At 34.1% G+C, this 23,445-nt stretch overlaps 1 protein-coding gene across 1 annotated transcript; it reads right to left on the reverse strand.

The window, feature by feature from the left end:
- Window positions 1-1,673: 1,673 nt before the first annotated feature.
- LOC136811859 (Krueppel-like factor 8) lies at window positions 1,674-21,737 on the reverse strand. The gene is made up of 3 exons (XM_067068489.1): window positions 20,963-21,737; window positions 2,897-3,905; window positions 1,674-2,232 (listed from the first exon to the last, which is right to left on the reverse strand). The coding sequence occupies exons 1-3, from the start codon at window positions 21,062-21,064 to the stop codon at window positions 2,048-2,050; spliced, it is 1,296 nt and encodes a 431-aa protein (XP_066924590.1). The 5' UTR covers window positions 21,065-21,737; the 3' UTR covers window positions 1,674-2,047.
- Between the last annotated feature and the right edge of the window lie 1,708 nt (window positions 21,738-23,445).

Raw genomic sequence — 23,445 nt, forward strand, 5'->3', positions numbered from 1 at the left:
TCTCATCCCCGGACAAGCATCAGTTGACCCCCCCCCCCCCGGACATTCAAAATCACCCCTAATCAGAGCAAGTTTGACCCTAAAACAAGGCAAAAATTTGCAGATTTTTCACTACCCCCGGACAGAATATATATCCAATAATAATATCCAATAATAATATCCAATATATCCTTCACCCCCATGTACAAAAATTTTCGGAAAGAGGCAAATATTTAACATTTCCAAAGAAGTCTAAACAGAGCTTGTGTCACAATCAGGGTCTCAATTTTAAACTTAACTTAACTTTAGAAGATTTCTGAAGATAGTATGATCGGAGCCCAAAAAATGAAGCAATATTTACTTTTCGTACTAAAAAATTTTCAATTTATATTTTTAGTTTCCTATTTACAGCCTATCCACAAAAAAAAAACACAAAAAAATTAATTAATATAAAATAATAACTCAATAATAATAATATTTTTGTTTTATTTAATTAACCTTTACAACAATATAAAAAATATTTGTACTTTTTTTTAAAAGTAAACCGCAGACCACTTTTTTGATGATAAAAACACCCCTGTCTCACAGCCCCGATGAAACTTTTTCCTACAGCGGTGATAAAAATTTCGATTCAACTCTCAATGGCGATAAAAATTCTATTGCTCCAATTTCTAAACAATGAATTTCGAATGGGGAAGAAATCAAAATCCATTTCTCAGTTGGACTGAAATTTTGGGTTTTTTTTCTCAACGGGGACGAATTTTTTGCCAAATTTTTGCCAAATTTTTCAGTGGTGCTGGAGCCCCAGCGGGTCTGTTACACAGGGGTGTATAAAGAGATAAATTAAATTTCTAATAGAATTTTTTAGACTTTCGTCAACTGTTTCACTTTTATTGGCTTTTTGTGTAGCCAACTACTCCATTTTTAGGAGTCTTATGAGCTTACTAATGCTGTAACTTGAATTTTTGAGGAACGGAAATAACAAAAGGGTACAGTTTGCCTTTGGGAAAAAGTTAAATGTCAAAGAAAAAATAAAGCCTAAAAAATATATCAATATAAAATTAGTTAAAATAGAAAAATATTTGGGAAAAAAATTGAATGTGCAAAATATGGAAACTAAAAGCAAAATAAAATGAGGCTTGAAAATTAAACTAAGTAAAGAAGTGTACAAAGATAACAAAAAAATTTTTCTAGGATTTTTCGTTTAAAAGAATATGTTTATGCTTATTTTGCTCGGTAATTTCTTTCCTAAAGCCCCGTGTTTATTGGAAATTTAACTTTAACAGAAATACTTTAAGCAGCGTGTACATGGCTTTAGATGGAAAAATGGGGTATTCTTGTAAGAGGGGGTTTATCTAAAGAATCCTGCATTTACTTAAAATAGACAAAAAGAACGACAAATGTCACCATCCACAACCGCGACCGAAAGTGACTGTACCACCCCTACGGATTCATTCCCCTTTGATTATCACGGGAATGAACTACATATGGTTTTAAAATACGACAAATTTACGCATGCGTGTTACAATGCAGGATTCTTTAGAGGAACAGACTGTAACGTCGTTACCAACGATTGAATTCTTAGTTATTAGATTGTAATTTGTGTGCTCGAGTGTAAACAACTATAAAATAATATATCGATTTTCATTTAAATAACCTAAAAGTAATTTTGAAAGAAATTTTGCCTATTTTTTGATTGTGAAAGATTGTGATTGTTTCGGTATCATGATTTGCATCTAATCATCCAGGACGATGTATTAAATGATTTCTGTTCAATATTGATTCTCTGGTTGATTCATACTTGGGCGGTTTTTCTCGATTGACAACCCTCTGAAGATACCCAAATATCTATTCACTTGGTTTTTGAAACTCATTTTCGATAAAGTGGGATCCACTATCGCTTTATCTGAGTTGTGGCTAACTAGCTTTATTCATTCATGCTACGCTATTGATTTGAGCAATATTTTCAGGAGTTTCTAATATTTCCTGGTACTCTCTTTTACGCCTTCATTCATTTACCACCTTCTTCTTTTGTAAGTCAATCCGCCCTTACTTCCGCCCAAATCTTTCACATGTTTGCTAAATGACGTTTGGTATGTAGCGACAAATGATCAGATCGTGAAAAAGTCCTGTGACATCTTAAACATCGGAATGGTCTTTGTCCTGTATGTTTTCTGAAATGACGTGTCAGTTCGTCAGAACGTGCGAAACGCCACGAACAACCGGCCCATGAACAAGCGTAAGGTTTTTCACCTGAATCGTAAAAATAATATAATTGTTTTAAAATATAAAACAAAACTTTATTACCTTTCTTAAGTACCGTAGAATAACTTTCTCATTCCTGGGGAAACATTTCTGGTGCACCTCTGGGATCTTTCCGTTACACTCTCTGTGGATGCCTTTAGATTGGCCGCTTAACAAGTTGAAGCTACTTAACTACCTACTCAAAATGTTTGTTTCACTTTGGAAAGTTGAGCGGGGAGTAAGAAAGTTTTTTCATCCTACGATAGTGAAGAGTGATCTTAAATAGCATTGTCATTTACTGAATAGAGCATCCCAGCTGGCACACAACGTTTTTTCGACATTTATCTAACGTCCATATAACGTTTGATGAGCGTTGAAACAACGTTGTGTGCCAGCTGTGATAGAATTACGACTAAATAGCAATCAAGAAGACTAATGTTTCTCTTGAAAATTGAAGAATTTCGACTACTGTAGTATGTAAGTGAGTATATTCATATGGTGGCTGGCGGCTGAGCCGTGTGTGAGGGAGGTCTCAGTTGCCAGTAGATTACCCAACCTAAGCTACACATTTGCTGAGTTGGCGGTGACCAGGGATCGAACCCACAACCCTTAGTTTATAAGCCGAATGCTCTACCGACTGAGCTACCCGACCGACATTTTTGTCCACACTCACCTGTATGCGTTCTTTGATGTGCTTTCAGATGCGAAGATTTCGTGTAACTCTTAGTACAGCCTGGATGCGTGCATTTATGTGTCCTCGCGGCTGCACGTTTAGCCTGATTCACAACGTTCGTTTGTAAGTTCGTACTGATAGTCCTTGGTTTCGTGGTATACAGGCTACTTAAACGTGTTTGCTGTGGAGTACGGATTTGTGTCAAATGTCTATTTAATAGTCTAGGATCGATTTCAGCCGGTGAGATGATTAAAGGTCGTGCCGTATTGGGTACCTGCGTCGCTTGTGGAGCCACGTGCGTTACGTGTGGTAAGTCTGTAAGATTAACTTGAACTGGTCCGCGGTTTGTCATTATACAATAGTTTTTAGTGGGTACATTTTCAAGCCGTACGGATCCTTGCGGCGCTACATTTTCGATACGTACTGCGTTTTGAGGAGAAATGATTTGATAACATTCAGAAGTTGGTCCATTTGAGACTGTCGTTAATATAAGTTGCGGTGGAACAGCGGCTAAAGGAGTCATGGGGCTAGGTGCAAAATTTAATAGAGTTTGTGAGTCTTGAATGACTGTTGTTACGACAGGTCCGTCGTACGTTAAAGTAGTATTCGTAGATCCGTCACTCCAATGGTTAACGCCCTGTTGTATAATCGTGGGTGGTTCTTGTTTGATTTCTATAGAGGGTGTTGGAGAGGGCGGTAGTGTTTCAGGTGATTTTGCTTCCATTTTTATACATTGCGCTAAAACATCGAAATCATCAATCGGTTCGGATTTAATCGGGTTAATCGGGAAGAATTTTCCCTCGAAGTCATCGATAATGTGAACCTGGGGTGGCACTTCTTCAAGAATTTCTTGTTTGATTTTAGTTGGTGGAATAATGTTTGAATTGTCTTTTGAAAATATTTCATCAATATTTGCTGTGAAGTTATCGAGTGTATTGGTAAACTTTTCTTCGATTGAATCTGCCAGTGATTCTTCACCCGAGGAACCATCAAAACCATCGTCCCAAAGCTGTCAAAAAAGAATAAGAGAAGATTCGTCATAAAAATTTTTGTTGATGTTTATACAGTGGAGTCTCTATTTCTCCAACACTAACGGGGAACGCGGGTTTGATGCTCGAAGATTTAAGTTATAGAGACTTGTTTAAAAAGCTTTGTTGCCTGAATCGATCTGGAACCATGTTCGAGTTAAGGAGACGTTTAAGTAATAGAGGTTCGATTTATGGAGACTTTAAAGTAGTTTGAAATAGCAGGACTTATGATTCACAAACTTCTTTTCAAGTTCTAGACTGGTTAGACCAATGAGAGTTTGGATATCCTTGGACTTTTCGTAAGGTCGTTCTAATGTCAGGACCAATAACGGAGTAATTGTATTTACATTCAAAACCAACGAAATGGAAACCATTAGTAATTTTTTTCAGTATCACTCGGATTCGATCTCTCTCTGCAGATAATCTTTCCTAAAAAGTGATTTTTATCCTTTCAAAAGATAAGTCTTTAATCACAAGCTCCCCACAGAGCTATATAAAAGATCTAGCAGCATTTTTATGTGTATTCGAATTCCTTTAATATGTTTCACAGTGGGTTTGTCGCGTTACTGTGGCTCATAACCCTTTATTTTGAATTCTCGCTATTAATAAAAGATCAGCTGTTCTCGATTTTTAAGGCGGCATACTAGACAAGGGATTATAGTTTGCCATTTTATAATCTTGATCGTAACTGAGTTTTTGATAATCTATTTTGCATTATTCCAGCACTGCTCCAAATCTACCTCTTTTATACGTATATGTGTGCGAGCAATGAGGGTCCCTTTTTTGCACCTTTGAAAGTCTCTCACCGGGGTAGAAAAACCATAAACCAGCAATCGAGTTTCTCACAGGTTCCCAAATGTACGAAATATGAAAAATCGACTCTCTTTCATAGGGGCATAAATTCATAAATTCGGATCATAAGTGAAACTTTTGGCCGACGATTCGGGAAAATAACCCGTCATAAGGTCTTAAAAACGTCAAAAAAGGAAAAAAAGGGGTCAAGGGTCGACTTTTGACTCTTACATACCCGTCCTCTCGGTCTCGCTAACCTTGTCATAAACAGACATGAAAACAGAGCCTAAAAGTTTTACAATATTTAGGTTAAAATTGTTTTGTTTTGTTTTTTCAAAAAGGCATTTTATGCCGGGGAGGGGTGCACTTATATAAATTGGTCGCTGGTCAGGTTTCCTTTTTAGGCTCTGAAGATATCTGACAGGGTCCCAAATTCACCAAATATTCATATTTGAAAGGGTCCATTTTTCAAACTCCGGTGGGACGTCCCCATCGACAGTCAAGATCAGTGCCCCCCCCCCGGGCCTTTTACTTAGTGAACAGGATAGTGAACAAGATAGTCTATCTTAAAAATCATAAGAATAGAATAGTTGTTTTTTCCCACAATGCTCATGATAATTGATCATGAAATCCTTCTACGAAAGCTTAAGTAGCTGATTCGTATTTTTGGATTTTAGCCAAGAGAATCGTATCACTTAATCAGCAGAACGTGACCCTTTTGAAATTATAGTTGACAGTCGCTAATTCGAGCTGGGACGGTGAATCTTATTTGTTCGAATAACAGAGAAACTTGTATTATTATAGAGAGTATTTACGAGGATTTCTCCTTGACGGGGATTGTTCGAATTATAAAAAGATTCGAATAAAAGAAGTTCGAACAAGCGAGAGTCGACTGTGAAACATTGAGGTTTTTTTCAAGGGGGGTACTAGATTGCGAGGTGACGGTAATGTCTGAGCCAAAATTGGCGTTTTTGGGACCCTTAGAGAGACTTTTCTCAAAATATTTGTCGATTTTCACTCCATTTTTGTCCAAATTTTGGAAAATCATGACCCTTTGAGAGAGGAAATTTTGAATTTCGTGATTTTTGGGCCCTTACATAGACTCAATTTTCTTTTTAATGGTTTTTTTACCCCTTTAAAAGACTTTCGGGGGTGTGAAAATGGGACCCTTATGGCTCGCACATACCAGGCACCCATTTTGACTAATTATCCCCCCTCCCCACTCGGGGGTCTTTCACTTAACAATTTTTTTGGTAACTCAGTTAAAGACTTTGTGTCACTTTAAATCATAAATCTAAAAACAACAGAATAAAAAATGATGACAAAAAGCGACTAATTTTGTTCGATAAACATCACTTTAAATGACGAGAAACACTAAATTCACATTTTCTGACCATATAAGGTAAACGATATGAATTATCAGCCAATCAAATTCAAGCGATTTAATTCAAAAAGTCATACGTCAATAAAAAGCTGAATTAGATAATCGTGTTACGTTGACAATTTATTGATCATAGCTTTTTATAAAAATATCAATTTCTGTCCAACTCAATAAACATATGTTAGCCAAAACTCGATATTTAGAACCCAAGATAAAACCCTTGAAGCTTTATAGCAAAATCTCAGACCTCTTGGAACACTTTTAGGGACTTTGGAAGCCATTTTGTTGGTAGAAACGGACAGTGGAAAAGTTTTTGTCCTTGATATGTTTCCTGTAACATGAGATGAACAATGTCAGATAGTTTTTTATAATCACTTAAATGGAGATTCCCTGGTGATTGCTCACTGTAATCAATTTTATTATAAGAAAATACGGAAATGATCTGATTCTAGAAAAGTGTTTAAATATAAGACTTTACAAAACTATAGTACTAAACTAACCTAGTTTTTCGACCTACATATCATCATTAGCTAAATTCATAGGTTCATTAGGCCTAAATTGAATTTTTGTTGTTTAAATGATTGCTTTTCATGAATCACTATTCGATTAGAAGATCAACAAAAATTGTATATTCTTATAAAAGAATCTATCGAATAGTGACGGTTTGTTGTTTATATAGGGAAAAAAAGTTTTGAGTTGATTCATAGAAAAAGGGGGAGTGTAGCTCTAATGATGAGAATTTTCAAATTGGCATGTTACTATGAAACATTTCATTTGTACTACATAATAGATTTTGACCATATTATAACCAATAAAATATTGATTGATGCTTTTCCAATGTGGACCAGTCTATGTTCACTTCATAAAATTCCCTATAAAATTTTCAAGTTCATTTGTAAACGAATCAGAAGAGTTCGCTCATCCTTGCTTCAGATTCAGGTCGTTTAAGCTGGTGGTCTCCCCAGAATGAAAAAAAAAAACACTTTTTGTTGTTCCTTTTGACACATGTTTTTCAGAAAAGGAGGCATTTTAATGACGTCAGAATTTCTTAGTCAAGACAGGGTAGTATTTCATTTGATCGATTTTGCATTCCAAAAAGGGCATGGAAAGAGACGTAAGCATTGACATATAAACACAGAAAGACTCTGTTCGTTTCTTGTCGAAACTACTTCCAAAATAGAACTTGTCACGAAACTATCCCGAAATTGCGTGGCCGCATTCGGCTATTGCTGTTATTTGATTTATCCCGATATGTTTTGGACTCGGTCCGTTCTCAAGGGAAATAACAAGCAGTTTCTGCACTCTTTTGGTGTTTAGATATCCCAATCCTTGTCAATATGAAGTTTGTTTTCTTAAAACTTTAAAAATACGGTAACCTAAGTACACCCATGTGTCATAGACCCGGTGAGACCACCGTCCCACTGTAAAATAAGGAAAATTTCATCCCCGTTGGGAAAAATGTCCTACAATTTTTAGCCCCACTGGGAAATTGACTTCGAAGTAAAAAAAATCGCATTCCATGTGCACTATGGGTTTTTGAGCTCGGGGCAATAAAATTTATATTTGGATTTAGATAGAAATTTCCATTCCTAATTGTGGGAAGAAGTTCCACCGAGACTGTGAGACAGGGGTGTCGAATTCTTAGTTTCAGGATTTTAGAAGAAGGGTTTAATTCTGCCCTGTTGATTAAAAAAGAAGGTTGACATCATTTTCAAACGCAGTAAATTAGTGTGTTCTAAATTAGACTACATTCTTATTATTTTTACAAGAAACATCTCCATGTTGATCAAAGTGAACAGAAAAAAGTTTTTGTTATCTTGCTAATCCATGATCCATTATTCTGAAGACCACGATTGAACGTTCAAAGGATGTTTAAGGGGATATCTTTAAGTTTCGATCGATCATTTCTGACTTAACACTTTTAGAAAAACGATCATAAATCAATCATGGAGATCCACGTATTTTTATAAGAACAAACTATATAGGAACATAATGATTTGATGGACAAAATATCAAGAACAAGTTTAAGAATATTTTAGGACTTTGGGGGCTCTAAAACACCCGATTTCTTTGGAAAATTTTCAAAAATGCTCACGAAATGGTAAATATAAAAATATGTTAAGAACATTTTAAGTCTTTTAAAAATCAAAATTTGAAGAACATTCGAAGGTTCCAAAATTTTCGGATATTCCTATAAAAAAATGTAACCATGAGAAAACAGAAGAAAATCTCTCCAAACATTCAAAGTTGTTTTGGTTCATGATTACAAAAAAGTCCTTTTTTGGTGATAACCCAAAGGCTCCGTAGACGAGTCAATGAGTCAAAGGATAAATAAACCAAATAAAAGTACATTTGTAATTTGTCTGGTCCCAGCTGGTACATGACGTTGTTTTAACGTTCATCTAACGTTATATGGACGTTGTGAACATTAGATGAACGTTGAAACAACGTTGTGTGCCAGTTGGGGTAGAATTACCTGAAATTCAACTGAAACCTAGCTTTATGAAAATGTCATAATTAGCAAAAAAGGCCTCAGGCGTTTTTTCCAATTTGTGATTGGATTTTTAGAGGTTCAGTGTCCATATTAGCATCTGACCCACGAAGTTTCAGCTTGGTCGGGATTTTATTTATGTAAAACGGACTAAATATCTATCGAGACTTTTCTAACTTTTAAGGGGGAAAGTTGGTTAGTTAAATACCCAGCTAGCATACAGCGTCGTTTCAACGTTCATCCAACGTTATATGGACGTTGTGAACAATAGATGAACGTTGAAGCAATGTTGATTGTCAGTATGATATGACCCTTTTCATTTGTGTTGTTAAAAACCCATCATTCAATCTAAATTTAGTGTATTATATTTCAAATGTGTAAGATATATAACCAAGTAGCCAAGCAAAACATTTAAAGTACTGACTCAAATCAAAACAAACAAACAGATTAGGGTAGGGTGGATATTTTGAAATTCCACACCGATTTTGTATTTTGGTTTCCTAAGTGACTACACTGTTCTCAATCCAAATTCGTTATTTAGATTTTAAGGCTGCTTCTAAAACACAGTTGGTTTGTTTAAGTATGTCACAGACAAGGTTCGATTCTTAGAAATTCGAACAAGAGTTAATATAAGATTTGCTCCAGAAAATCTGAAAATTTGAATCTAAAACGGTAAAGATTTGAGCAAAATATTGCCTTTATAACTACATTCATTTACTTGGTAAAAAACTCATTACCAACTACAATACTCATAGCTTAAACATTCCTTAATTACGACACATTGACAAGGTTATTGGTCTTTTTCAACCTCATTAAAGCTTCTTAAATCTCATTTTTCGCAACTTATAATTATAACTTTCTCTCAAAAATCTCTATAATTAGAACGTAATAGTATGTGAAATCGGCTTTTAACTCTGCTTCTCATTACTATGAAGGTAATATTCAGTAATTAGTGCAGTATTAATTAGATTAACGTAGACCTTCATTAACAGTGCTATTAATTTTTCGTCATTAAATAGGTACTGACAAAGAGATTGAATCTCAATGCATCAAATATCTTACTTTCTTGGTTTAATTTACTTAAGTAATTACGGGCCTAAAAATATAGGTATTAACAAAATTATAGGACATCGTTCATTTATGCGTCTTTTTAGTGAGATTTCGAAAGCTAATCGCTTAATTAAGTGCATGGTATTATCTGCTTTTGATAATTCTCTTCCATGTGATGAGAAAGCTGTTTTATAGTCTATTAAAGTTGATTTACTGCATCTATGGAAATTCGATGTTATCGGATGAAGGCCAATAATCGATCCCGGTTTAATTCTGATTTTAAATCCCCGTGACTGCGCAAAATCCATAATGGGGGCGCGGAAAGTAAATTCATGTATTTTAAAGGACGAACTATCAAATTGTTTTCCTTCTCGTGTATCACGGTTGCTGAGTCGAAAAGAAAAATCGCGTAATAAAAATGTATGTTGATTTATAGCACTTAACCTTTGCTTTACTCCTTAATGAAAATCTAAGGGCTTGTACCGGGTGACCCACGAAAAAGTTCAGACGTTTCCCGACGTCTTGAGGCTGAACAAATGTTCCAAAGTGCTTGGAGTTTTGATATTTAGAAAGTAGATATCCTAATTTAAAATTTGAGCTATCACTTTTTAAATTTGACCAACTTGTTCTCTGCTTATGAGCTTTTAAAGTCAAAATTCACTTTACGGAATGTGTAAAAAACACGTAAAAAAGGGTATCAAATTTGGTATTTTTTAGACGTTTTTGATATACAGTTTTTGAAAAAAATCTATGAAAGCGCCAATTTTTATAAAAACTAGTCTTGTTTTAAACAAAAATTACTTTCAAAGGTGTTTTTATTGATTATTAATGTCATAAAACTCGTTAAATAAGTCAATTTGTAATGGTTTTCTAATTGATTGCATGAATTTAATACCTCTTTTTTACGTGTTTTTTACACTTTTAGAAAAGTGAATTTTGACTTTAAAAGCTCATAAGTAGAGAACAAGTTGGTCAAATTTAAAAAGTGATGGCTCAAATTTCAAGTTAGGATATTTACTTTCTAAATATCAAAACTCCAAGCACTTTGGGACATTTGTTCGGCCTCAAGACGTCGGGAAACGTCTGAACTTTTTCGTGGGTCACCCGGTATGAAAAAAATGGAGAAGGATCAAATATCAAATAACACTTTGTATACACTATAAGTCTATTTTTAAAGGTCATATTACATTGTGCCTGTGTATTGGAGATTATTTTTGAGATGTTTTTAACAGGGACAATTTGGATCAATTACAGTAAAAGAAGGGAGAAAAATTAATCCTTGATATTTTAAATATAGCACTAGATCATTAATACACTGTAATTTATACCTTAAGGTCAAATTGCGAAGTAAGAAAGAAGAAAATTTCAAAAATGATTTTCAATGCAACCATGTCGTTGTTTAACTTACACTGAGGTACCTAGCACTTATTAAGTTTTATGACACACGCTAGGGGGGGGGGGTAGGTGCCATCCCCACCCCACTTTTTTGCAAAGTAAAAACTTTTGGTTGCGTTTCCTTAGACTCTATATTCATTGCCCCCCCCCCCATTTTCAATTTCATGGCGTGGGCCCTGCTTTTTACATAAACAAGGTCAAATTATGAACAGTGGAACTAGTTAGTTGATGAATGAGCTCAAAAATTAGTATATCTTGTTGAGTAAAATGTGTTTTCAAATTCTATTGCTTATGGATATAGCTTTGGATGTGTTTATCCTTAAACTGAATTTTTCTTTTCTCAAAAAAAAAACCTTTAATAATAAACTGTGAGTTAATCCATCTATCAGACAGCCAAGCATCCAATAAACGTCTTTTCAACATTCCAAAGTGACAGTTTCGGACATGATTTACTCTTAATCCTGCGGTCAGACGCTTTGTAAAGAAAGTAACTTTTAAAAAAGAACAAACTATATAAGAACATAAGGCTTCGATGACCGAAATATTAAGAACAAGCTAAGAACATTTTTAAGGTTGTGGGTCTCTCAAACACCCGATGTCTAAGGAAAATGGACAGAAATACTCAAAGAATGGTGAAAATAAGAACACCTTAAGAACATTTTCAGGCTTAAAACTCGAAAATTCAAAAGGCTTCAAACATTTTGGATGCTCTTATAAAAAAATGTGTAGAAATAGTGACTTTTAAAACAAGGATGATGCATGAATGTTTTCTTAAATTGAATCAAATTAGGTATCAGAAAGCACCAGGTATTATCTATTTTAAGGAAATACTATATTTGTAGCGAGCTTCAGTTATAAAATGCCGAGACATGAATTATATCCTTAAAAATTCTGGAGGATAAACCATCCAAGTAGACGATTCTAGTTATTAAAATTCTTTAAATTTTTAAGAAATTTTACTTCTATTGCGTGCAACACATCATTATGTAACGGTTACACAAAGGGATATTTTATCCTGGCCGAGTCTGTTTGAGAGTATAAAGGGCTACAAAAAAGAAACTTAAGCTATGAAAACAGTCCACATTGGCAAAAAAAGGCAAACGAAATTTGCGTGTGTAGGAATCAATTCACTATTTCCTTCTCCATGTTTGTTATGATTTGTTCAATTTTGGCATTTTATGTTTACGTGTTTTTTTTTGTAAGAACATCCGAAATTTTTGAAGCCTTCGCATGTTCTTAACTTTGAGTTTTAAGCTTAAAAATGTTCTTAGAATGTTCTTATTTTCACCATTTTGTGAATATTTTGGACCATTTTATTATTTTCCTAAGAAATAGGGTTTTTTCCAGTCAGCAAAACCCTAAAATGTTCTTAACTTGTTCTTAACATTTTTTTGCCATTTTTTAAAGACTAATGTTTTTATATAGTTTGTTCGTAAAAAAACGTGTATTGTGAAATTCGTGCTCTGATCCAAGGAGAAATCACAAGAATCAGTACTGATGATAATCTCAAGTTTGTTTATTATCGTTCAATGTTTATATTGGCACACAGCAAGCAGCGACCATATTTGTATAATAATTACATATTCATAGCAGTACATATAGTGACGTGAGCGGAATCTAGTGCGGAACAAATTTTTGTAAACCGGAAAAGTATGTTGATTTGACAGCGGAACAAACTACGGTCGTTATCAACTCCTCCCAGGAGACACCAAACCGGAAATATATGAAATTATATTTTTTCATTTAATCTCCATTTTTGTTGCCAATTTTTTTAGCAATTATTCTGGTATTTTCTTCCTGTTTTGACAAATTTTGATGACATACATATGAACGGACATACCTTTATAAGATCTTCAGTGTAGTCTCTTTAACTCGAACCTTGAACCTCGAACAGTTGACGCTCTCTCTAATTTGATCTTCAAGGGGAATTGGATTTTCATCGAATAAGGGAGCTTATCGAATAAGGGAGCGTCGTTTGTGAGAGTTTCTTGTTGACGTGGACTTTCAATTTCATCGAATAAGGGAGTCTATCGAATAGCAGAACGTCGAATTAGAGAGCGTCAGCTGTATCTCGAATATCTTATTAACTCGAACAAGTTTTATGGTCCCTTCAGTTAACAATGCCTTTATAACTTTAAACCCCATGACTCGAGATTTCCTCAACTCGAAAAATTTTCGTTTCGTGTGCATTTGTGAGTTATGGAGACTCCACTGTTTTTTGATTTTTGAATCGAGACTTGAGTGATATTGTGACATTGTCTTGAACAAATATTCTATGGTGTAGAGATCTCTTGATTTTTCTCATTTCCCGTCTAGCATTTGAAAAGTTGTGAGAAACGATTCTGTAAATCTGTTGAAGTGATTGAGATTTTAAAAGCCTGTGAAAATCAAATAGAGTAGGAAAAAGTTCGTGTATCAGTCATCGTGAAAAGCCTCTCTTTTCATCAACAAAAGTTTTGTTTGCTTTAGTTTTAGCATTGTGGTTATCTTAAGCCAATGGCCCTCTCGAAGAAAATTCACTTCAAAAATCAATCATCGAGTTCAATATGGGCTCATTTAATCCTTCGTCACTATCCTTACAACAAGATTTTCGAAGCTTTCTTTCCTAATTTAAAAAATGTTATCCGTACTATGAAATGATAATTATTGTACTACACTGTGAAATTTTAATCAAGAACGATAGACTGCTCTCGGAAAAGTTTCTATCTAAGTAGTCGGGGTAGTTCAACGGGGAGTTCAACTGTTTTGCGTCTTTTTATATCTGAATATATCTGAAACTTCTGAATATAAAGGGGAATATATGTAGGTTTCCAAAGTTGACAGAAGCAAATATCTTGCAATGCAGCATACAGTATATAATCTTTTTTGAGAATTTTTTGACAGAACTTGATAGGTTATGCTGTACATGGGTTCTAACTTATTAATCTGTAAGATAAATACGGAAAGAAAAATTGGATCTTGTATATTTAAACGTTTTAAATCAATTTATAATCAGTTTATCCTCACATATCATCAACATTCATATCCAGGCGTTATAAAGACGTTTGAATGACGTGATAACGGGTGGGCTGTAGGTGTTTTTTGAGAGTGTTGTTTATCAAATAAGAAACTATAACGGTTTCATGCACCTGCAGGATCTAAACTTGCGCATTTTGATGTAATTTATACGGTAAACAAGACACATATCGTTCTATGTTAATTTGGGATGCGATCCCCTATGTAGCAAGTTGTCTCACACGTGCTTATGCTAGTACTACCATAAATTTGGCTTTAAATACACCTTTTCGACCGGGTATTTTTTTGTCCGTTTTACCACCCTAAAATTATCCCAGTCTTTTTTTCGCACCTCAAAGACACTAGAAAAAAGTGTAAAAAAAAGGATTGGATCGAGTTTAGGGTGGTAAATTAAATAATAAAATGGAAACCATTTCATTACTTACTCCACCATTATACCTATGTCTCTTATCCTGCAGATAATCTATCTTTGTTGTCATAGCAACCGTTGCAAAAAAAATGTTCCTTTATTAGCTGATGAAGGCCTTCTCTTTTTATATATTTAAAAACATGTTGATTTCACAATCGCCGGATTTCTGATTTTGAATGTTCATTAGATTTTAATCGTTAATTACGAGACTGGTATAGTAATTAAAATCACTCCATGGTGCCTTTAAACATGAGATTTGATAAGATAAACTATTTATCCTACTTTTGGTAGGGTATTGAGATGTTCAACTTTCATTATACCACATTATAAACAACATTTTTGTTACGGGTTTTATGACGGGGTATTATCCAAAATGACGGCAGTCGATGACACCACCTTTTCATGAATTAGTTTTAAGTAAAACAGTTCAAAACATAATTTTCTCTGCTTAAAAGACTCTTTAAGCCAAAAGAAATGACTCGTTCGTCTAGTAGCTCTTATTTTCTTTCAACATTATATACATTACACATAATTTAATGTGTGTAAAATTTGAGAGGATTTCCATATTAAGATTTATCTTTAAAACTTGTAGCGGGTTTCAAAATGTTGTAAGCCTGCGTGGGTTGGCACAGACTTCTTAATCTTTGATTTATAGATATTGTGTGTAATATGTTTAATATTCTTACATCATTTTTTGTCTGTGTTTTAAAGCCAAAGAGCTCGCAGTCATTTTGGATTAGTGGAATTCCTCTCAAAGCCCCCTCTCAAAGAAGGTTGTTGTAGACGAACTGATTCAAGTTTCTCCTGATATCGATTACCATCATATCTTTCAAATGGTGACCTCACTTCAGGCCCCCCGGGGATGGGGGGGGGGCACTCTATTCAAAACGACCATACGTGCGGCCCAAAATTAGGCCTTTGGAATCGAAATTTGGAAAATTTGAGCAAATTTGAGCGAAAAACTGACCCTTACGGTGTATTTTCTTGGAAATTTTTGACTGTTTTCGGGCAGAATAAACAACTTTGTGATTTCGACTCTTACAGTGCACTTTGGGAAGCTTGGAAAATATGCTCTTAAGGGCCGCACGTACGGTAGGTCATTAACCTTGAGTGCCCCCCCCCCCCAGACTTGATCGATATGCAGAGTAAAAGCATCGTTGATGAATTCTTAACGAGCACATTTAAGCATTTTATGCACAGTTGACTCTCTCCCTAATTCGATCTTAAAGTATACAAATTTTTTTTTCGAATTAGAGAAATATTCGAATTACAGAGAGTAACTTGAACTTTTCCGCAGAGGGGACCAGCAATATTACAGAATTGGTCCATTGTTTTATTCGAATTACAGAAGAATTTTAATAATAGAAATTCGAATTAAAGAGTTGGCTGTAGTTAGAGAGAGATAATATACCGTCCTTTATGATACATCACGCGAAATTCTCAAAATATTTGTTACCCACCCACTATTTTCATTGACAGATAAGAAAGACATACAGAAACACTTGAGAAAATTACTAAATCATAATATTATCTTTACGTCTTTAATACCAGCCAAAATAAAAAACCTGTCATATATTTAGAAGCACTTGACATCAAAACCTCTTGTGTCGTCAGTGCCTGGGTAACTAAACATCAACTCGCTGATGACGTCAGGAAAAATACACTTGATATTTTCAGGGGGGGAGGAAGTTTTTGCGGTAGTCAATACCATATTTTCCCAGTCCTATAGACTTAGATATCATTATATTTCTGCGATTCGCGAGAATTGCGAATTTTAACTTTCAAAGTATGATTTTAACCATAGTTTGGACTCTTTCTATTTCGAAAAGGTACAAATAATGCTTTATAATTTGGATAATCGATTCGACTTTTAGAAGCGTTCATTCTTTTAAATGTTATCATTTTTTTCATACTTTGACAGTTTATATACTTTAAAACCAAAACAGTTTTAACATTTTAAAAACATCATATTTGTTAATGATTTTGTGAGAATCAAAATTATTGACAAAAATTATATCATATGGTATTACGAAAAGGGAGATTACCACATTATATTATCGCTCGCAAAAATTTCTTTAGTTCGATATTCTAAAGGCTCGGGGACACGAGAAGTTTCCCGAAAGATTTTGTCCCAGGGCCAAAAGTGAGATTTCACTTTTATTGGTAGAAAGAAAAATGGGGTGGACACACGAGAAAGCGTTTCAGGTTGGTGGGATGGAGCATGTTGCATTTCACCAACGCGAAAAAAACTTCTCGTGTTCCCAAGCCTTAAGTTTAACCTCGTATCGCCAGCTTTATAATTGCAACGATTTTTTGCTGATGAGGGTATCTCTGCTAACTCTCAGTTTAAAAAATACTTGTTTCTATTTTCCTGTTATTTGTTTTTTTCTTGAAGCATTCGATAATTATCTACTCCACAATCACAAATGCATATCGATAATTACAGAAGGGAGATTGAAATTACAGCAATTGGATTAAAAAGACTTTCATACTCATATTGTTCCGTTTTCTACGTGCAAATGTCTGAATCTCAAGTTTCGAATATTTCAGTCCGGAAACCTGTTGTATATATAGACTCTTCGACAAATTCTTACGCTGAACTTTTTTGTTCAAATTGTTGAAATCTATTCACACAGAAATTAGTATCTCAAATATTGAATTCAAAACTCATTATGTTGACAGCCCATGACCAAAATTTCTCTCCATAAAGCAAACCCCACGATTTATCTCCAATATTTCAAAGACAAAACACACAACATTATCCTATTAAGTCAACCACAAACCCCATGAAACTATTTCTCACTTATCAAACCCGCAAATCTTTCCCATACTCAAATCATCACGAAATCACGAAATATTCAACTTCTAATCCTTTTAATGATAGATTTGAATGGTAGAATTCGTCCATCATAGTATATGGAAATAATAAAATCAAATTTAACGAATTTAGAGTCCTTAAATCCGTTAATAGGGCTTCGAAACAATCAACCAGTCTACTATTTTCTTATAAGTCCTAGAAATCGAGTAACGCTTTAAAATGAATAAATTTGTCACGAAACTATAGCAAAATATTACTTTCCTATATCAATGTAATGTGCTGCTCCGCTTCTTGAGTTATATTTCATAACCTTTTCTCCATCGTTCTTACAAAATTCATATCAAATCAAATTATGAGGCTTGAGGGTATTTTATTCCTCATTATAAGAATACAAAGATTGAGGGGTATTGATCAAAATGTGTGCTTATATAGATTGCAAGAACACGTTTACTTTCCTATTGGTATGAATTTTAAATTTATCTTTGGTATAATTTTGAACTACTATCAAGTATGAAACTCTAATATAATCAGTTGTCAGCAACAAAACAATTTAAGAGACAGATTCTCTCATCATCAAGACAAAGTAATTAGATTACTCCCATGAAATGATTGAAGTTTGTGCATTTTGTATTTAACAGAAAAACAATATTCAGCGTGAGGTCATTCCTGAGCTCTGCATGTAGACATTTTTCTAGAAATGATCACATAGGAACTTATGTGTTTTTAAGCTCCATATAGAAATTAAACGATTTATAAAAAGCTCAAATTTGATCCTGCTCTTCTCTTACAGTTTATACGCCTCATACCTTAAGGGAAGAAATTTTCGCGGGAACAGAATTTCGCGGTTTTCGCGGATTTTGCCTAAAACCGCGAAATTAAGTTCCCGCGAAATTTTACAAAGTCGTCAATCCGCGAAATTAAATTCCCGCGAAATTTAATTTATTTCATGCATTCCCCCAAATTCGTACTATTTCAAGCCTTAAAACAAGTTTTTTGCTTATTTAATAACGTTTTTGGTCAAAAATATACTGCAACCGCGAAATTAAATTCCCGCGAATTTTTCGAAAATTGATGAACCGCGAAATTAAATTCCCGCGAAAAAAAATAATTTGACCAACTGCGAAATTAAATTCCCGCGAAAATTTCTTCCCTTAAGGTATACAAAGCTTTCTTCGAAGTTATGGGAACTCATTCGATTTTAGGCAAAGAGAAAATAAATCCAAAACACATTTTCACCGTTCAACATACTACTCAATCTTGGGTGTATTCATTTTCATAGTGTCAATGGAGTATAAAGGTCTCAAGTCTTCAAGTATCTGTTTTTCGTTGCTGGAAAGATCAAATTATGATTTGGCACTATAGACTATCACAATACAGCCTGGACCCTGTATATAGTGATTATTATTTTTTAGCCTGGAACCTTTAGAGTGATTTGTTACTAAACTATAGCATAGTCTAGCCTGGACCCCGAATATGTTGGAGAAAATAACTCCACGTATTGAACATGTACAGCTAGCTTAGCTCCACAGAGAAGGGTAAATATTTATCGAATGATAGCTCCCAACATTCAAAAGGGATTTCAAATAAATAAACATCAACTATGAGAACATAAAAGTCAATAAGATTGATGGCTTTTTGATGGGAGAAAATATCTTAAAAACAACATTTTTGATGATCGTGTTTTTAAAAGAATCCATGGTCTAACGGTCTAAGTAAGCTCTTTAGGATGATTATTCACTAACAAATCCGGCAAAATCTGGAGTGAATTTCGCAAATGATTACTTTACGTTTTTTTTTATAAGAACATCCAAAATATTTGAAGCCTCTGGATGTTCTTAACTTTTTTAGTTTTAGGCCTAAAAGTATTCTTAAAATGTTCTTATTTCCACCATAATGGGAGTATTTTTGTCTTTTTCCTAAGAAATCGGGTGTTTTAAAGTCAACAAAGCCTTCAAAGATACTTAACTTCTAAGATTTTGACCATCGAAATCTTATGTTTTTGTATAGTTCGTTCTTATAAAAATGTAAACATAGAAGTTAGTTTATAACCCAAGCGGTAAAGCGATATTGCAGATTCCTGTACAAAGCGACTGGGTGCACTTGTTAAAAAAGTCCTTTAATCTAGTCTTTATGGTTAAAAGTAAATATTTTCATTTTTCTTCTACAGACAGTTAGGCCACGTACTGACAAACATTGTCCACCTATTAATTTCCGGTTACCCATTGTTAAATGAACATCAATCAACTTGGTCCAAAGATTTTTTTGCACTGTTTATCAAGAGCCAGCAAAAGATATTATTTATCTTTTGGTGGCGAAAAAACAACTAACGGTCAAATTTTCTGCAACGTGGTTTAACCGTTGTCGAATCTAACTGAAACATATAACTCGAATTCCCTCATAACTCCATTGCACATTTTACGTTCCTTTAGCTCACAAACCCCTACGAACGATTCTTTAGCATTTAAGTCACCGGAACAGAACTGATGAGCCATTCAAAAGGCTGGCTTGACTGGGCAGTTCTTATGAAGTTTTCAGAATTTTCAAGGCTTAAAACTGTTTAAAATCATTGCTGTCATAAATAATTTCTGAATTATGAGGCTCAGATAGTTCTTAACTTGTTCATAGGTTTTGCCAATTTTCAGCCTCGTGTTCTTATGAAATTTGTACATTAAAAATTATTTTGAATATCCAAACCTGCTACTAGGATTCAAAACAGTCACACTTATATAATTCATTTTGGTACAAATTCGCTCCTTTATTTTATTTATCAGATCAATCAATTCGCTCCGCCCTAGATATTGCTGGGGCGGGCAGTCTTTACGTAAACCAACGAACATCACTGTTTAAAAAATTTGAAAATTTCCTTTTTTATCAATAAAGCTGAACGCCTTAATGTCAAACATGGAGAGATAATTTTTTTCTCATTTTCTCGCGTGCCTGGGCAAAGATGAGCTACTTAGCTACTTAATCGTAGACTAGACTAGTATTAAATACCTTACAGTCCACCTCCGCAAACGAAAAAAAATTAGCTTAGATGCCAACTTCTTTTTTATCCATATTAGGGAAATGTAGAATGAAGGAATTTTTCTCTTTCTTCTCCTTTTGGAATGTTCCAAAATTAGGAATTTTATTTCTAAGAATATAAAACATTCTTTGAATTTTCAAAAAAAGCAAAGTAGATTTATTGTAAATTATGAGCATACTTATTATATTAAAATTCCAATAACATAAAACTAAGTTTTGACCAATGATTTATTTAGTTAAGGAAATCCTGACTAGACTAGAATTTAATCTCTTACTCCTAGCTTTGAAACACGTCCAGGATATCTCACAATTACGCTACAAAAAGGGTACAAGCAAACAATACAATTAACAGATTAAAAATAACAATAATTTGTGTCAAATATCGTCTAAGACAAGTATAGCTTTATAGGATCACTTTCTCAACGTAAAGATGAGATTAAAAGCGCATTAACATGTTGGCTACACAAAGATTGCCGTGAGAGCCAATTCGTTTAAGGATAATAATTTTCCTAATTTGAGTTCAGGGTTTAAGAATTTATTCACATAACAACGACTACATGTCCCAGTTACTTTGACTAATGCTTGAACTGACAGTAATATCCATTTTAAATTCTACTCGAAACAAAGACCTCGTAAAGAGAAACAAAATGCTCGTAAACTTACCGATTGGAAATCGTAACCCCATTCCGTATCTTCAGTTGAATTTTTGCGTTTGTTGAAGAAATTTGCGGTTGATGAAAGTACAGGATCAGCTACGCTATTCATCTCGTAAATAAATCCTCACGTAACTTTGTAATAAGTCAATTATAGTATTATTAAGTATGATCGGCAAATTTAAATTTCTCTTAGTCACCAAGCTAACGAATTCTTTCGTCGAGTTTGTATCTATCCTTTAAGATATGATGAACATTTGTATTCTCAAATATGTTCTCCTTAATGTCTCTTTCGTGTATGATTGATAGAGTTTTTAATAAACTTATATCTTTGCGCGTCAATTATAATGTATAACCATCAAAACTTTTTTATCATATAAAACGCTGTTCAGAAATGTCTTGTCCAGCGATCAAAGCCAGGAGAATATGAAGTTGTGTGATGTAGCAATAAAGATTGATTGGTCAAAGTTAGTCAAAGTGAAAAAGGGGAAAGAGTTTCTACCGAACGTGTGAAAATGTCCAGTAATAAAAATGTGTGTCCGGCAAAATAAGAAACAAGTGTCCGTTTAATGCGACCAGCTAAAACCATATATAAAGATCTCCAACAAACCAAAAAATCATCAACTCCAATATACCACAAAAGTAACGATTCTTTCTTTGTATTCAAAAAAATCAGCTGTGTGTAGTTAAAAATGCGCAAAAAAAAGAAACAGCGCTTTTTTTTCAACAAAAAAAAATCCGTAAGCTTTTGGCTGACCGGCTTGTTAGAAAGAGAAAAGAGAAATAGACTGTTTTTAATAAATGACATTCATTTTGTCTAAAATGACGTTTTCTCTCTTCTATATGTTTATTATTGATAGAGCAAGCTATCATTAACGAATATCAGGGAATCACATATAATTCTCCTGAGTATCCAAGGGAATCACCCTCCATCATTGCGTTTTATTTCTAATCAATCATATTTTGATATTACACTCTCCTCCCTCTTAGAGATCTGTTGCTCAATATATTGACATTAAGGTCTTATCATGGTTTTCAAGTTGCTTACTTAATAAAGTAGAGAGTCAACTCACTCCACTAAATAAATCTCCCTGGTTCTGACTATTCTCAAAGCATACATGGTTTTTTATAAGAACAACCAAAAGTTTTGAAACCTTCTGATGTTCTTAACTTTTTTAGTTTTAAGCCTAAAAATGTTCTTAACATGTTCTTATTTTCATCATTTTTTGAGTATTTTTGTCCGTTTTCCTAAGAAATCAGGTATTTTAGAGTCTGTAAAGCCTTAAAATGTTCTTACCATTTTGGCCATCGAAGTCTTATGTTCTTATATAGTTTATTCTTATAAAAAAATGTGTACATGTTTTATAAGCAAATGTTTGCGCCTATATCAGGCTTAAACAATAGAGCAGTTGTTTGGGTACCAAAAAACTGAGCCCATATATGCTTATAAACGTTACGCTTATAGAAAACTGACATGTATTAATTTTTTTTGAAATGGTCACATCTTCCATATTTGGCAAACAGAACCGTTCGATCCATTTTTACCATGAGTCTGGTGAGATTCTCAGATTTCGTTCTTGTTTTATTTGGTCAAATCTATAAGGGTATCCTGGAGTCTGGAATAGCTATTACACGTTTTCTTTTTATAAGAACACCTAATATTTTTTAAGCTTTCGGATGTTCTTGACTTTTTGAATTTTAAGCCTAAAAAATATTTTTAACATTGTTTTTATTTTCATCATTGTGTGAGTATTTTTTCTATCTTCCTAATGAATTGGGTGTTTTAGAGTCCACAAAGACTTAAAATGGTCTTCCAGAAAATGTTCGTACATAGGGGGTGGAGGATATTGTGTCTGGGGGGTAGCGTCTAATTTGGCTACCAAAACCTTATGTTCTTATATGGTTTGTTCTTTCAAAAAGCGTGTATTTTAAGCAATTAGAGGAGAACAAAGTAGTAAAAATAGAGCAGTAGAGAGCCTACAATTCCTGAAATGACTTAAAAAACGTGTGCTTACTTATAGGGGAGAGTGGAATAAGTAGGGGTGGGTACTCTGGGCGAAAGTCCATAAAATGGGGAGTCTATATTGGGCCATTCCATTTTATGTCCATACCGGGGGGATGGACGAACATTTCCAGTAGGTAATCCGAGAAAAATTTCCAGGCCGTGTTTTCTCATTTTTCCAAGGGGGTAAAAAGTTGTTCTGACTTTAAGGGATGAAAAGAATTTTTCCATGGGTATTTTTGCAAACTTTGCTATTTTCCAGGGGGTATCCAGATATTTCCAAGAATTATTTTTTACTTGAAAAGGTTCGTCCAACCCCTCCCCCCCCGTACGGTTTTTTAATGGAATAGCCCATTAAGTGATTTTGGGGTGATTTTCCAAAATATAGCTAAAAGCTACTAGCTATTTGGTTAGGGTTTTATAAATCTTATCAGGTGTGGAGATTTTACATGCTGGTTTCTCATAATCCACTTGCAAAATCAAACACATAA

The sequence above is a fragment of the Clytia hemisphaerica genome, unplaced genomic scaffold (genome assembly GCF_902728285.1).
Source record: "Clytia hemisphaerica strain Z4C2 unplaced genomic scaffold, Clytia hemisphaerica genome assembly, whole genome shotgun sequence".
NCBI lineage: Eukaryota > Metazoa > Cnidaria > Hydrozoa > Leptothecata > Clytiidae > Clytia > Clytia hemisphaerica.